The following is a 16985-nucleotide window of genomic DNA, read 5'->3' as shown; positions in this document are numbered from 1 at the left end:
CTTTAAATTAAGATTTACTCTATCAGATGAAGTCATTAAAAAATACATATCACAATTAATCTCTACCAGAAAAAGTTTTTTTTTCCCCATTAACATTTATTTATGCAAATCCAGCTAAGTGTAAATAAATGTGGGTAAATTTCTATACGCTTTGGATCACAGAATGAAAAGGTTTATTTTACTGTGTCTCCTAGAGAAAGAATTACAGAAGAGATTGTTATGAAAATCTTTTCTTTATTTCATTAAGGAAACAATATTTTATGCCATTTTTCTCCTCAGGAGAGAAATCCATGTTGCAGCACTTTTAAAGAAAAGTCACAGACTTTCCGTGAACTTTACACATGCAGCTTTTAGACATTAGATTTCCCACGTGTACTGTATCTTTTTATTTTCACATTTCACATGAGATTTTTCCATGAGAGTGGGTGGAATTATTTTTCCCGTGGACTGGTTATGTGGCGTTTAATAATGTTCCTTTTAATAATAAGCTTTATTAATGTGTTAGTCGCAGCAGTCAGTATTTTACGTTATGTTCGTACATGTGCTGTGGTTCTGATTAAAGTCAGCTATATTGGATTTTTTTTGGGAAATTGGGACAGCAGCATTTATTTTCTGCCCTGAAAGTGTCTCAAATGACCAGTCAAGCCATTAAAATAGTTTCCAGCTTCATTTAAAGATACTAGAAAGATTTTTTTCCTCCACAGGTAGAGAGTGAACACTGAGGATTTCAGAAATCTACCATTTTATTTTATTTATAGCAAGAAATCTTCAGGTGGAAATTCAAAAACCAAGTATCAAGTGCATAAAGCAGACTGCATGGCCGCAAAAAAAATTAAATTATGATGTAACAAATATTTATTTATAGTTTTGTGCATCGCTGAATAAATTCCCAACTGTGAGCTGCAAGTGCAAGTGCTGTAAGGTGTTCAGTCTGACCTACAGAAATAAAGCGAGTGGGAAACACTGCCAATGCTCCTTCATAGCCTTTTTGTGTTTAGATGTAAGTAGATTAAACCGTAATGATGAATTATTTTCGGTGTGACTTCAGCGTCCCGTGTTTAACACTCCAGTCTCTCGTGCAGGTCGCTGAGCCTGAAACAGGAAACAGGAAATGCTTTAGTTACAATCTGAACTCATCTCTTGACAGACGACTTACTGAATAAAACCTCTGTTTGGGGATAAAATAAAATATTTATTCTTTTTTATTATTATTATTATTTCAAGCTGGGGGAATGCTGTAATCCATGTACGTCCTTCAGAGGCTCGTTCTGAAAATTATTCAGTTTATTAAAGACAGAAGCAAGAAATTAGGATTACACCATTTAAATAAAATAATTTTTAAAAAAAGGAGGCCCTGCTTTCTTCAGTGGCACATGGACAGACCCAAACGATTAAATAACAGAAAGTACGCAAGTAAGTTTTAAAACAAAGTACTTTACATAGTATAGTATATTGTATAATAAATATTATATACTTATAATAGTGCATGCTAGTAATGAATTACATGGTTTAGTATATAAATGTAAATAAGTAAATGAGTATATTACAGTATAATTACAGTATAAATCTATATAAACGTAACATAGTACACACAAAAAGTAAAAAGCAGAAAGGAACCATAGAAGAAAAAATAAGCTTCTTTACTTCACTTCTGAAATCTGCATTCATAAATCATAAATCATAAATGGAGATCTGGATTATGTTTCTATCACAAATGGAGATGTATAACATCGTTCTCCTTTATTTAGGATATCTCTAACCCCAGTGGCATCCAGACACGATGCTCAGGCATCATCACAGACACGTGATATTTACTTCTAGATCAGAATTAGATGTACAGATGATTGCTCTCGGTTCCTCTCCTACTCAGTGCTCAGTTTAAAGCTCACCTCCGAGTGCAGCAGAAGAGGCAGGGAGAGGATCGGTCCTCCACACGGTAACAGCCCGAGTTCGGATGATCTTTACACTCGGATATAAAGGCCTGGAGCTCAGACACGGGATTTCCGTCCAACTGCTGCTGCTGGAAATGAAAAAAATATCCCATCTCATCACAAGAGTCGACTTCCAGATGGTTTTAGTAAAAGATCAGCTACGTTCCAGGCGTACGTTAAACACGGAAATGTGTAGCATCGATTATAAACCATACATCAAGACTAGATTAAAAAAAAAAAAGCACTGTACAGGTCATCTGCAGCCAATCACTAACTCCGACATCAACAACAAAGGCTACTTTAATCATCTTTATCTCAATCTAATATCTAATAACCTTATTGTAGTCTTAATTCACATGAAGATAGCTAGCGTGAGAGACTTACTTCATGTTTGTTCAGTGACTTCTGTTAAAACCGAAGTCATTTTCCAAACTCAAATGGACTGCGTTTTAAAATAAAAGTGATGATTTTATTTTGAAAGTATTTAATTTCTAACCTCTTAGCAGTAAGGCAGAAATATATTCTAGCTATTTTACAACAAAACATTATGATTTCATCAGGAAATAAATATCATACAGTGCTTTATAATAACGCAAATGGCATGTAATGTGTAAGACATTTTACTCAACAGAGTACGGTTGAGTTTTAAGGTTTCTAGCTGGTGCTCTGCTCATCCTCAAGGGAAGAAAAGTCTTTCATTCGCTGCAGACAGCAACGTATTTTATAATTTCTGAAAAAATTCCCTGAGTGTTTAAAAAGCTGGACTGGATTTAAACGCTGGTTCAAACCGAAGCACATCTTCAATATAAACTCCAAACCCCTCAGATGTGCTGGTGGGTTTTTATTTCTCCTCCTTTTCCACCACTCTGCTCCCTAGCACACGCCCGCGTGCGACTCTCAGTGACCTTCCCCGGGGCAGTCTGTTACCTTGATGGTCTCGTAGGTGTCGGTGATTAGGGTGATGAAGAGGCTGAGCACCATGTAGATGAAGAGCGAGACGAAGGTGTACAGGTAACCACGACTGAACAGCCACACCAGGTAACTCTTCTGCTGCATGTTCTTAAAGGTGGCGAACATGTCGTCTCCGTTAATCAGGGAGAACAGACACTCGGACACCGTGTTCAGGGTACGGAACTGCAAGACAGTGGTTTGAATCATTATGAAAAATAAGAGACGCACATGAATATTATGTGTCTGCTATGATAGATTTAAGACTGCATTTCCCACAAACACTTTTGCTCTCAGGTCTCCATCAGTGAACAGTTTGATCATTTCAACAAAACAGACTTCATGTGAAAACTATAATGAATTTCCTGGTTACACAACTGCACTATTTGTCCCTGTAGTACACAGTTATAGAGGGAATGATTTATAATCGCACTATCGGGTGTCACACAGATGAGGATGGGTCCCTTTTGAGTCTGGTTCCTCTCAAGGTTTCTTCCTCATGATGTCTCAGGGAGTTTTTCCTCACCACCGTCACCTCTGGCTCACTCATTAGGGATAAATTCATACATTTAAAATTTATATCCTGAATGTATTTATTTCTGTAAAGCTGCTTTGTGACAATGTCCGTTGTTAAAAGCGCTATACAAATAAAATTCTACTGAATATTATTGAATGCAAACTAATGGTTTAGCTTCAGACTGTAGGAGTGTGTAACTTTCCGTGCCACTTTCACATTACAGGCTTCGTTCACAGTTCAGATCGAATCTGTGCATCTTTACGGTACTGTAAGTGAACACACACACACACACACGTCCTCCAAACCACCCTGCATTGTTATCAGTTTTGTGCGTCACAAGCATGAGATAATCCATCGCAGCAGAAGAACATATGAATGCACTGGCAGCGCAGTGGAGTCTTCTGCCTCGGTGAATTTCGCATTAAGACTCTTTATTTTGCTTTGCAGTTGGAGCTATCTTCATGTGTGGCCATTTCTTAGGCAATTTTTTTTGAACGTGACTCAGCTTCAGTAGCTTCCTTACAATGTGGCTTGAATAAATTCATTTCCACAAATAAATCAATCGAATAGCAATCCAATTTCCCCTTCCTCCCACTGAATACAGACACTGATGCCACTGTTGCTGTCCTCAGCTGGATAACAACGTTCTCAATCACTTTTCAAATCAGAATTGAATATCTAGATTGGATAAGCCCGCACATTTATCTCTACACAGTCCTCAAAAAATGTCACAATAAGCCAGAAAATCCTTTTGTTGCGTCACTTTAACCTGCTAACTGACCAAGACGCTCGGTGATGTTTGTCCATCTTAAAAGTACTCGCCTTCTCGTGGTAGGGTCCGAGTACGATCCAGCCGCAGAAGCAGTAGCCGAGGTAGATCATGGCGGCGCAGCAGCAGAAACGGATCACGTTGGGGAACGCCGCTCTCAGGGTGATGATCAGGATCTGAGGGAGAAAAACTGGGCTGAGTTTCCACAAAAAAACATCACCGCAGTGGCTACAGTTTTACACTTTATCTTGGCCTGGTTTCCAGAAAAAAAGCGTCGTACTCTGGAGCTCCAGAGAGACTTACGTTGTATTTCTTGAAGTAGCCCATGTAGCGCAGCACGCCGATCCACACGAGCATGGTGCCGGTGCCCAGGAGGATGCTGCAGATGTCATAACTCGTAAAAGCCTGCCAGGTCAGTATTTTGCAATCGAGATATTTTAGCGTAAGTTATTTGACGCAACACAATTCCATCTGCAGACATGTGTGTGTGTGTGTGTGTGTGTGTGTGAGACTCGTATCGTACCTTGAGCTGGATGGCGATTTTGAGCAGCGAGCCGGTGATGGTGAGGACGTCGCTAATGATGATGAGGATGTACCAGCCGTTAATAAACTCCATCCGGTCAGACCAACACACTCGCTTCCCATAATGCTTCAGGAAGAAGCTGGTGTACTCCTGCAAGCAGGAAATCACACACACACACACACACACACACACAGAGACAGAGAGAGAGAGGAACCCTTAACCAGTGTCTTTAAAATATTTAACTAGGAAAAGCAGTAAAAGGTTCAGCTGTGTAAAATATTTAACCTGTGTAGTGTGTGTGTGTGTGTGTGTGTGTGTGTGTGTGTGTGTGTGTGTGTGTGTGTGTGTGTTTATAGATCATCTTGAATATAATCTGCAGAATTGAACTCTAAATCCTAACTCAAGACTCTACAGATTTCACTCATGTCAATTTTTTTATTTATTTTTTTCTATAAACTGTATTTAGAACACGTCGCTCTTACACACTAATAATAAAAAGGAAATAAATGATCAGGAACTTAGTGATAGTGTGTTAAGCATGACAAAGTTCTTCAGTTGCGTCACGTCATGTAGCAATAAAAAGCTTATTTCATGCTGTACGAGTCACACTAAGTGTCATTCTGACATGGAAAATTCTTCTATCATCACACTTAATCATCATATATTTAAAACTGACTTTCTCCAAATAATTTTATTCATTATTCAGAATCAAACAGCTCAGTTTAGAGATCTCAGCCTGCACGCTGAAGGAGGATGTTACTGAGGAATTTCCCCGAATGTGAGCTTTTATGCTACACAATGACATTAAATAAACAAAACCAAAAACTCACAACAGCACATGGTATTTACTTAAATATATAATAAATACTCATTCTGTTAGACTTCCATTTCCATTAGAAAATTATTCCTTTAAAATATAGATTTTGATTCCAATATTATCAAGAATGTTTTGTTTTTTAATATGTATGCAAATTTATGAATAAGTTATTGACAGAAGCCTCATTTGCATCAATAAACGAAAAAAAACTACGCAAAATCTCAAAAGCGTACTTACGGTAAATAATTCAGGATGAAGGGGTTTCGCAAAAATAATCAAATCAATCTAATTTACAAAATGTTTATCCCAAACATTAAATCAGTAAAAAATATGTTCGGTGTAGGATGTAATAAGAGTCTCACTCTAAAACTGTGAATAAATTACTGAATATTTCGGTAGTTTATAGTAAACGATACATAAATCACACATCCGTCTCCAAATCAGCGAGTACGGATAACTCTGCTCTCTAGGCTCCGCCCCTTAACGTTTCTGATGTGGAGTTGTGAAGTTTATAAAAAAAAAAAAAACTGATTCTTCTATGAGAAGTAAATACAGATATTGATATATTGATAAATACGGCTTACTCACAAGCTGCAGCTGAACTCCGGTGCTCACGGAGCGCGTGCAGAGGACCAGAGACGCCAGACACGTGAGAATGATCACCACGTCGAACAGCACCGTGTAGTAGATGTTCTTAGGAGCTGGTGGAAGAAGGAACAGAGAGGAAGAAGAGTAATAAAGATCCTCTCTCGTCCGGTCTAACACGGATTAGTGTGTTCAGTGTCACTGCCACCCCAAAGTCGAGTATTCTCCTCTAACATCACATCCCAAAGTGTTTTATTCCTCTTACACCTCAGCAACTTACCGACTTACTCAACACTTTAATAAATCAGTGATAATGACCGAGAAACCGCAAAGAAGCGTAAACGCCTCTGTTACAGCTTTACCTCAAAGAACTGACACTGGAGACTCCTTCCATAAACGATAAACACACACATTTCTCCTTACAGAAAACGTCACCACGTCACCTTTTTTTTTTTTTAAATGTGTTTATCATCAGTGGAGCGTCCGCCGTACACAGAGCTGTTACTATAGAAACCATGATTTATTAGAATGAGTGCATTAAAGGTGCAAAAGTTGGAAAAATACGTAGAACGTGATTAAAAAAATAACAGTTTAAAGCCATGGCTTTAAAGCACAAGTGTATGATGTGGCTGAGAAAGCTCCGCCCCCATTTCAGTGAATGAATAATAATAATAATAATCTTTATATAACCAGGTAAGTCAATTGAGAACCGGGTCTCATTTACAATGACGACCTGGCATGAAATCAACGATAATTCTCACTCTGCGCTTTCGAAAAAAAATGTTGAGAAAGAAATTTTTGCAAGTTTTTTGTGCTATAACTTTCCAAATGCACGTGAAAGTGATGTCATGACATTCGTTGCTAATAATAATAATAATCATAATAATAATAATAATAATAATAACAACAACTCGTGTTAGCATGCTAATTCTAGTTGAACTGCTGTAGGTTCTGGGGGCGGAGCTTCGTGTACCTGCAGCAGGCTCAAGGAGTAAAAAAAAAACAAAGTTGTTTAAATCTTACTCAGCTCCACCTACGCAACTGTTAGCGAGCTACTCTTGCCAAATTTTGACTAATTTTCCCCAATGCAGTGTCAGATCTAAACCTGTGACATGCAGCTGCTGTTATTAAACAATTTTAAGGCAAAGGTTGATTTGTAGAGATGTGGAACACACTGCGGAACGTGTGAGTGTGCATGGGCGGTGTTTAGGAAAAAGTTATGACCTGTGAACAGTGGAATCATGGGATACGACACTCACACGCTCCCGTGACTTTCCAGTCTCGGCACTCGTTGATGTCCACTTCGTTGTCCAGGTCCACTCTGATCCGGCCGCTGTGGGCGCGGTTGTCGAAGGTGATCTGTATGTGTGGAGAAGGAGAAGCGTGATGACAAGATGAAGAAGAAGAAGAAGAAGAAAAAGAGGAGCTTTAAAGCATTTCTGTTCGGATTATAATCAGGAAGGAATATTAGGAAACAGAATGAGGAAGTGTTCGGTGTATTTATAGTGACGGAATTTTCACATTCATTGTCTTTCCTACAAATAGACCAGAAAAAAAGAGGAAGTATGAAGAGGTACGGAGGAGTGCGAGTTAGTTTGTGGGTTTAATGGAAATAAAAGCAACAGAGAGAATGTGTGGAGGGAAAAGCTGAGGAGTCACGTGGACGCACCATGATGCTGAAGTCGTAGCAGTCAGGAAGCTCGTGGTGCTGCACCGTCTGCAGGTTAATGGCCTTCAGAGTGAAGTACACGTTCACCTCCAGCAACCTGAAACACCCAAAAACAGAAATAAACAGACGAGGAGAAAAACATGTAAACATCACCACGACATTTAAAATAAAGGTTTAAATCATAATTCGACATTATGGTTCAGAAGATATGAACCATGATGAGATAAGAGCAACTAAAGTTTTTATGTTCTACTGAAATAGCTAAATTCCAGCCACAAAATAAACAGCTACATTTGGCTGATAGCTAGCTAATGATCGCTAGCATGCTAAGGTTAGCATAGCCTAACTAGCCAAAATGTTAGCTAAATAGTTAACTAGAGCATCAAGTGTAGAAAACTCACTACATGAGTAGAACATGAAAATGTTTTTGTTTGTTCGACCAAAGTGTCTGCTTTTTTTTAAAAATCCTGGATGCTTCACCTTTGGCCTGATTTCATAAAATTTAAAACAAAAATTTTGAATGATATGTTTTCAAAGGCAGATTTTACACCTAGCAAGTTCAAAACAAATCAAAATACATTGGCAAAAATGTGAATTTTTCCAGAAAAAAAAAAGAATTTTATTTAATGTGATGTGTTTATAATTTAAATATATTCAATGTTAATGCTTCTGTCAGCTTCTAAGCTTCATAGCTGTCCAGGATTATTATTATTATTATTATTATAATTATTATTATTATTATAAACCCAGTTACCGTTTGAACTGCAGCGTGAAGTTGGACAGGTGTGTGTCTTCCGCAGTGGATAACGCCTGGGCAGGATAAATCTCGAGGCACTCTGGGAATGAAACGAGCAAAATTCTCAAAATTCGGACGTCAAAAATCGTAAATATAAATGCTAAAGTTGAGGCGATGAGCTGATGCAGGAAACACAGGAAATGACTCGACTTAAATAACGTAATGTTGGAAAAACTCCTGTTCTGCATGAGTCACATGAAATAGTGATCGTGATTCATGTTAGGAACAACACACTCCATGTAACGCTGTCACTGGAAAGTAATCAGCGACACGGTGATGTGATGAAGCGGTGTCACTGTCACCTCCCTGAAGCTGATTATTTTCCAATAACAGCACATCCCGAGTGTTTTATTCCTCTTACACCACAGCAACTTACTAACCATAACAATGACTACAACTTTTTTTATTTATTTTTTAAATTAAAGTACAGATAGTACCTTTTATCCGTTTATAGTTACATTTAACGTTGTGGAACATCTGAAAAGAAAGCTATAAACAGTTTTTCTCTTAGAAAAAAAACACTGCTTGTTATTTTTGTACCCCGAGGAGCCGCAAAAGAAGCGTAAACTCCTCTGTCCTGAAGATGTCGGAAAAGTTACAGCTTTGCCTCTGAATGTTACGAAGTGCTGACACTGGAGACTCCTTCCATACATGTTACATAAACATCTCCTTTTTCAAAAGTCAACAAACTGCTACAATTTGTCAGTAACTCTCAAACTCTCAGCTCTTATTTTACTTTCCTCCTGACGTGCATGTACAGAGCATCACAGAAAAACTTTGCTACATAACGTTTCACAGGCAAACGCAAAACTATTCATTAATTAATTGTAATTTGATTCAGTTAGGACCTAGAGTCGGTAGGTCGCACTGATTCAGGGTCAAAACCTAAATACGCAGTTTACGCTAAAAGTTTACATTAAAAGTACTTGAAAGACGAAAGCTTTTGTAAAGCTGTACAGTTGTTATAAGGTTTCCTTCCTTATTTCACATTAAATACTTCAGATGACACAGATCTGATACCCAGGATCAAGATCAGGTCCAATCAAGATCAAAATTAGTGGATCAGATATCGAAGAAAAACAGAATGAATCTAATCTGATCCTGTAACAAAAGGAAAAGACTGGAACTTTTTTCCCCCAGAACTGGAAATGTTTACACGTAAAAGGGACATGACTGTATTTATTTGTTAGGATTTGTTTTTGTTATATTTATACTTTCTTGTATTTTACAGTGTGATTTTTGTGTTAAAGTTGTGGTTTTGTGCAAGCCGTGTTTTAGCGATGTATGCTTCAGGTTTAAAAAATCATTTTAAAGTTTTGTAGTAAGAAAAAAAAACTATCGGATAGGTTTCGCTATCGGCTGATACTCAGAAAAGAAAGAGTGTTATCTACTGAATACTATAAGCTTAATGTAGCGAACAGTTCAGAGGAGCTACCAGCTTAGCATGATGCGACACACACACTGCTTTAGCGTTACCTTCCTCCACCTTGGCGTCGATCTCGAAGGTCTCGTTGCCCGGGGAGATGCTGCCGTTGTGGTAGAACTGCTGGCAGATGAGTAGAGGAGTGTAGAGATGATCGTTCTTCTCGTATGCGTGGTTCCCCACCGTAATGTTCTGTAAACTCAGGAACTACCACAAGAACGTGATGAGCGTTAGAGATCACCTACACCATGAGTGAAAACTGTAGAACGAAAGGCGCCATTTTGTCCAGCGTTTATAATAAAAGTGTAGATTATATCACAATTCTCGAAGGCATTTCTACGATACTCGATACGCATCACGATATAAAGGTTTGCTCACATAATACAATACAGCAGTGTTTCATTCAGTATACATCTATAAATCTAAAAAAAAAAAAAGATATTTTAATGCTTAAAAATGCCTTCTTTGATAACAAAGGATGTGTAAAAATGTTAACATTTCACAATTTTAAAGAACAAGTACAAAACTTCAACATAAAACTGCAGCTCTTGAACCTGATTGGAACGTTTCGACGTCAGCGTCATGGAAAATGTCCGTGCATGTGACCTACACACCACGATCCGCCCTGTTGGATTAAAAACCTGATAAACTGTGTTCCCACGCTGGCTCTCATACAACATTTTAGCCAAAGTGACAACTAATAAATCAAACTGATACGATCTCGGTGCTCCGCCTCACTCCAGCGAGCTCAGGGTGTGAAACAGAGCAGATACCTGGCCGAGGTCACGCATGCCACATGCTGCCGAACCCTCAGGTGCACACAGTTCCCTTTAAAAACACGCCGAGTCGCTTTTCCTGCCCCACATTTCCTCAAAAACCAACAGACACCAACCACACACCAGCCGCTCATTTACTACTGAACTGGCAGAATGATAGGATCATTTCACACAAATTAACTACGAAATATCAACAGAAAAGCCAAAAAGATGTATAAAAAAGATCTCAGAAAAGTAAATGTTGTGACAATTTATCACAGTATTCATATTACTTCATCATATCATCAACCCCAGACCTACTGTATAGTTTTAATCATTTTAAATGATCATGAGAACAGTATAGATATTTCACTATTGGTCTTTATTAAAAATGCTTCATATACAAATACAAGAATATAACTAGATAAATAATTTAATTGATTAAAAGTGTAGTTATTTTTTTCAATTAACAATCCATGGTGAAAAAAGCTGAACAAACCTTCCTTAAAGTAAAATTTATGGGTTTTTTCGTTTTTAGCTCACAGCGAGCACTCGAGTTAATCAACACGTCCTATTTCAGCGAGACTAAACCCCAGCGTCTGGAGTTGTTCATGTCCTTCGCAGGAACAGATTTGCCTTTGTTCATCACCAGGAAACACTCTCAACCCCAAATTCATGGGAGGATTTCGCACTGTGGTGGATCAACTCCAAACCGATAAAAATCAGACAGATCTGGATCTGAGTGAGCGTTAAAAAAACCCAACCAAACAAAAATACCGAAAAAAAAAAACAAACCCAAACGTGGGAGTGATTAAAAACTGAGACTCACTGTGAGCAGTGAAATTATTCATTTAATAAAATTACAACATTACTGTTGGCTTGGTGATGCTGAAAATTTTTTACATTCCCATGAAACTGAGAAAAAGTGACAGTAATTTGTAATGTGTGTATGTTTGTTTTAGTGTAAACAAAAAGAGACAAAAAAAAATAATAATTTGACATCATCATCATCAGCTCTGCTTGCTTGGAAATAAATCTGACCATGTGTAATGAGAAAACGAGTGTAACGAGTAAAGTGCATTTATTATTAGAGTATTAATTTGATTATTATTATTACTACTAGAGTATTTATTTGTGTGTGTGTGTGTGTGTGTGTGTGTGTTCACCTGCTGTACGATGTAGGACAGGTGTGTGTAGACCTCGTGTTGAGTGTACACGGCGTAGGCTTTAGCGGTTTGATCGGCGTAGTCCTTCAGGAACAGGTGCTTGAAGGTCATCAGGTTCTCCTCCTTAAATGTCACCACCATCTGATTGCTCAGGCCAAACGACACCAGCTGAGGAGAGAGAGAGAATTTCAGCTATATAACACTACACTAACAGAAATAAGGACTTCCTGAAGTGAGCAGAGGCAGAATTGTGCTCTCTTTTTGTTTTAAATAACGTGACTTTGAGCTTCACAGAAATTAGCTACGTCCCAAATTGATGTCTAGCTTTGGCTGCTACGTGTCAATGTCAAGAAACGTGGATGATGTGTGGTTGATGATACGTGATGTGAATGTACAGTGACGAATGACATTAAAGCAACAGTTTAGCCAAGAAAAAAAGAAATGTAGCTAAGTGAAATGTAGCTAACACACAATTAACCTCCAAGCAACAATGCTAAACTACGCAAACTCTGAAGAACGATGATGTAAAACAGCAGGGAGAGTCTGTTTGATAGCCTGTTTACACACTGAAGTTAAGCTCATCCACATCACATCCATGTTTAGGGGGCGGGGCCTCAGGGGACAGAGCAACACCGAAGGACATTAAGGAACAAAGAGAGTCTGCTTATCCAAGATGGCGGTCTCCGTTATGTTACAGCGATCAGCTACACCGATTTCGTTCCTAAGCCACGTCGGTGAGTCTGTGTGACATCACTGAGGAAGGGGATGTGGGACTGAGACAGAAATTTACCACAAAAAAACAAACAATTGAGAGATTTCTCTTACCAGAAATCTTCAAAATACATTTATAGTGTAAAGTATACTTGTACTTCAAAGCATTGTGGCAGCGGGGGCGTGGTCGAGCGGGGGCGTGGTTGAACCCGCAGGTAACGCGTGATGATTCTCACCTGTGTCTCATTACCAGCAGTCTACTTATTTGTGTCTGTTTGTGCTCTCAGTGACTCCTGTAACCCGTGAGCGAGAGAGACAGATTGCGAGACCACCTGGCAGAGCTTGCAAGACACACACACACACACACACACACAACACACACACACACACACAGAGCAAGAAGCGTGAACTTGAACCAGATGGTGCGAAAGCCGCGGGTGTTTTCTGTTGAGTTTTGACGGTGTGCTGAAAAGCGCGGCCTGAATAAACGCGAGCCTGGAGCTCAGTTAAGCTTCCACCTGTCTCCCGAGTCGTCCTCCACCCCCTCACACACCGGGGTTCTACAAGCACACTTCAACTTGTACTTCAACTTGTACTTCTACTTCAAAGAATATTTACACTGGACATGACTAAAGAACTGGATGTATGTTTTAAACAAATTTAGGGAGAAAATGTTTGTGTGAAATCTTATATCAAAATATACTTCTACTTCAAACTGTATTTATACTATGAAGAATACTTCAATTATACTTATACTACCATGTATACTTACACTTAAAATAATACTTATACGTCAATATATACTTCAACTTGTACTGTAAATGTACTTATGTACAAATATACAATATAGACATGTACAAATTATACCACGTCTTGTACGTGTAAGCCTCATCAGCGAGTCTGTGTGATATCACTGAAGAAATGAGCGTTTGAGACAAATATTTAATATACACACAGCTAAAGAAAGGAATTCAGTTTGATTTATCAGACACCAGATTGATAAAAGTGTAAAGGGGGAAACTTACTGTCTAAATTTACTGTCTAAATTTAATTTCTTCACAGTTTCTTAAGTGTTAAAATATCTTAACGGCTCTCAGTACAGTTTCCGGCCCAAGGATCGAATCTAAGACTACACATAAACGAGATCTGTTATATTTAAGGGAAAAAGCATGCCACGACGTTCTGATATGAACATAATGGCTAAAGATGTAAATGTCCAAACGTCCAGTTTGTTCAGCGGACCTGGATGGTGATGATGGCGATCTTGATGATCTGCAGCATCAGCTTCCATGGCTTCCTGCCGCGAGCTCGGTATTTCTCGCAGGGGTTCATGAAGAAGTATTTGAGTTTCCTCCTGAAGCTCTCCACCTCCTGACGCTCCTGATGGGCCAGTGACTCCGCCCACAGCGAGCCGCCATTGCTGTTAAAATCGTTAAAGGCCAGATAGGAAGCTCCCAAGTCATCCATGTCTGGAAACACACACACACACACACACACACACACACAATCACTGATCACTGTATGTGTATGTGGGGCAATAGAGCAAAAATATCCTATGATACGTACAGTATTAAGATATAACATTAATAATGTAGGATAAATATCATAATGCATTAAATCAGGAGATTAGGACCCGCTGCTCTACAACTTCTGCTCTTAACATTATTTATTTTCTTTTTAATTTTGCATTCACATACACAGAGGTGACGATTTTACAACCTCGGCCATACAAACAATTATATTTATAAAAAAGTAAACTTACATGAATTATAATTTAATTTAGAATTAAAAACAAAATGAAAAATCAAAGTAAATAAATATTTATTATTATAACTTAATAAAAACTATAAAATAGCATTAAATATAAAAACCTCATTCTAAACAGATAGAGAGACAGAGAGAGAGAGAAAGAGAGAGAGAGTCTCAGAAACAAAGAAACGCTGATCTATTTGATTGTTTCTATTATTTTTTATCTTATGCTACTTCTGATATATAGGAATTTACATGCATGTAGTGAACTTTTAAAGCTAAACTGTAGCATTAAATACATATTAAAACCCTAAGAGTACCACCGCAGCGACAAGGAAAGGTACCCTTATCCAGGTCAGTACCCTTTTACTTTAAAATGCACGGCTCGATATCATAAAATCACCAAACTGTCAGAGGACACCAAAGTCTCGACTCTATCTGATAATAAACTCATAGCTGTGTGTGCAGTCTGGAGTTCACTCATGAAAGCTGGTGACTGAGACGAGTAATAAATAAATCCGATCCAATCCGATCTATCGAGACAGTAATAAAAAAATCCAATAAAAACAGTCATGAAGCTGAAGTACAGTTCCTGCTCGTGTATGCGAGGTAAAGATGCCTTGAGAGATTGGTGTGTATCTTCTGTCATATGATCTACTCCTTCAAAAGGTTGTCACCTGATCTGCAGGTTTATCTCACAGACACACACACACACACACACACACACACACACACACACGTCACCTGATTACACCTGAGAGCTCATGCACACCTTTACCTGTAGCATTTAAGAAGAAAAAAAGAAACTGTGGTTCTCAAAGTGGTCCAGAGGTCTGTGATTTTTTTATTTAAATATAAATAAATAAATAAATAAAGTCAGCTTGGACCTAATGCGTTCTGTCTGTGGAAATTTCCAGAATAAAAAGCTGTACAGTGATGATAAATAACCAAAATAGAGATTGTACACATTTAAACATACTAATATTTGAATTGTTGGATGTTTGTAAAATAAAATCTATCCTGTTAATGTGTGAAATTTCACCGTGTCACTTTTCTGAGGTCCTGCAGGCATCATATCATCTTTTATAACATTTATTTTAATTTTTTAAATAATTCCAAACTGAACTTAAAAGCTGCTGCTAATGTTTTTGACTAAACCTTTAAGATGTCTGCACTTTTACAGAGTGAAAAGTCTGAGTGTTTAATGCAAAGGTTCTGTTTTACTGGCCACCTGTATACTGCGATACACCTCGAGCACCTTCAGTATCAGACCCATCAGCTCCAGGGACGGTTCAGGAGGTCGACCTTCCCAACAGCCAGCACCCTGTACACCTGAACACCACTGACCGGGGCACTAAAGTGTGTTCGAGCCCTTTCCTGCACTGCTGCTACTCATCATACAGTACTGCACTGTACACCTGAACTCCTGTACACGCTCTGTAGAGCTCAGCTACTCGGCTCATCATCATCATCATCATCATTATTATTATCATTATTATTACTACTACTACTACTACTACAGTCATCATTCATCTTCCCTTCACTTTCACATTCTCTCTGAGCACTTGTTCATAGAGGATTATATTCACTTTATATCCTATACTATCTCTCTTTCAGAATTGTTCTTCCTGAATATGTTTGTTAGTTTTTATTATTTTCTGAATACTCTCTCTTGCACACTCTACTTTTTTGGATTGCTGCTGAAACCTGTGAATTTCCCTCTGGGATTAATAAAGTCATCTATCTATCTATTGGTTCATTCCCAGGTTAAAATGAATCAGTTGAACACTGAGGTTTAAACCCAGGAGTAAATGATGAAGCATGGAGAAACAGGAGACAGATCAGGAACAAGATCAGACCTGAGATCTGACCTGAACAGAGTTGAATAACAAACTGCATCTCCAGGCCAGTAACCCAGCCCTGCTCCTCCATCCCAGGAGAACCCAGCGAGCTGTGAGGGCTTCATTTCCCGGAAGCTGGAGCTGGTGGTGGAGCTGGTGGTGGAGGTGGAGGTGGAGGAGTCAGGGCTGAGGAGCAGAGAGGATCAGGTGCAGGTGACACTCACCTGCAGCTCATTTACAGCTGAGCACCACAGCAGCAGCAGCAGCAGCAGCAGCGACGCTTCTCCCAGAAAAACTCCTCTAACTCACTCAAGACGAAATTAAAGAGCGGAAAAGTCCCACAGCTCTGAAGTAGACATCCTCATCTGTCACTCAACACTTAACTCGACTCAATTCCGCTCCAAAATCTCACAAAAATCACGAAATCAGCGCCGAATCACTAGCCGCTCGACTTCACCAGCTGACAGATAAACACTACACCTACTGTACCGCGCGCGCGACTAAATGAAACCTTCCGGGGGCGGAGTCAAGCGCCTGTCAATCAAAGAATCAGCCCCGCCCACCCCTTAACAATGCTGTTGTAACCTTAGCAACCGTGTTGTTGCCGGAAACGCGAGTCATATTAGCAATGTTTGTGTAGAGTTTAAACGCACGTTTAAGAGGTAAATATCACTTTTAACTTCTTACACAATGTTACACAATGTTTTTTATGCTTTTATATAAAATAAATCATTAAAGTTAGCGCTTTATATTTAGATTTTAGTGTCAGGTTTCCTGGTTTATCC

The 16985-nt window shown here is 38.7% G+C and overlaps 1 protein-coding gene across 2 annotated transcripts; it reads right to left on the bottom strand.

Annotated features, from left to right (window-relative positions):
- Positions 1 to 214: 214 nt before the first annotated feature.
- mcoln3b (mucolipin TRP cation channel 3b) lies at positions 215 to 16698 on the bottom strand. Of its 2 annotated transcripts, none has more exons than XM_034311922.2 (14): positions 16425 to 16698; positions 13853 to 14079; positions 11900 to 12067; positions 10032 to 10185; positions 8514 to 8595; positions 7760 to 7856; positions 7350 to 7449; positions 6094 to 6206; positions 4689 to 4838; positions 4469 to 4570; positions 4219 to 4341; positions 2859 to 3065; positions 1890 to 2017; positions 215 to 1092 (listed from the first exon to the last, which is right to left on the bottom strand). In XM_034311922.2, the coding sequence occupies exons 2-14, from the start codon at positions 14075 to 14077 to the stop codon at positions 1059 to 1061; spliced, it is 1683 nt and encodes a 560-aa protein (XP_034167813.1). In that variant the 5' UTR covers positions 14078 to 14079; positions 16425 to 16698; the 3' UTR covers positions 215 to 1058. The 2 variants fall into 2 exon arrangements, with proteins under 2 accessions (XP_034167813.1, XP_026776941.1); XM_026921140.3 differs by having other exon boundaries at positions 1890 to 2020; positions 16425 to 16697.
- Between the last annotated feature and the right edge of the window lie 287 nt (positions 16699 to 16985).

The sequence above is a fragment of the Pangasianodon hypophthalmus genome, chromosome 16 (assembly GCF_027358585.1).
Source record: "Pangasianodon hypophthalmus isolate fPanHyp1 chromosome 16, fPanHyp1.pri, whole genome shotgun sequence".
NCBI classification, from domain to species: domain Eukaryota; kingdom Metazoa; phylum Chordata; class Actinopteri; order Siluriformes; family Pangasiidae; genus Pangasianodon; species Pangasianodon hypophthalmus.
The sequence above is the reverse complement of the archived record's forward strand: the minus strand, read 5'-3'. Positions and strand labels throughout refer to the sequence as shown.

Bases quoted from the DNA above. Each gene is read 5' to 3' on its own strand.
- mcoln3b (XM_026921140.3), bottom strand. From the start codon at position 14,077: ATGGATGACTTGGGAGCTTCCTATCTGGCCTTTAACGATTTTAACAGC. The intron at 7,857-8,513 runs GTAACTGGGTTT...TGGGTGTTTCAG, and splicing joins TTCACGCTGCAGTTCAAACG to GTTGCTGGAGGTGAACGTGT. The intron at 6,207-7,349 runs GTGAGTGTCGTA...TTCTTCCACCAG, and splicing joins CTGGAAAGTCACGGGAGCGT to CTCCTAAGAACATCTACTAC.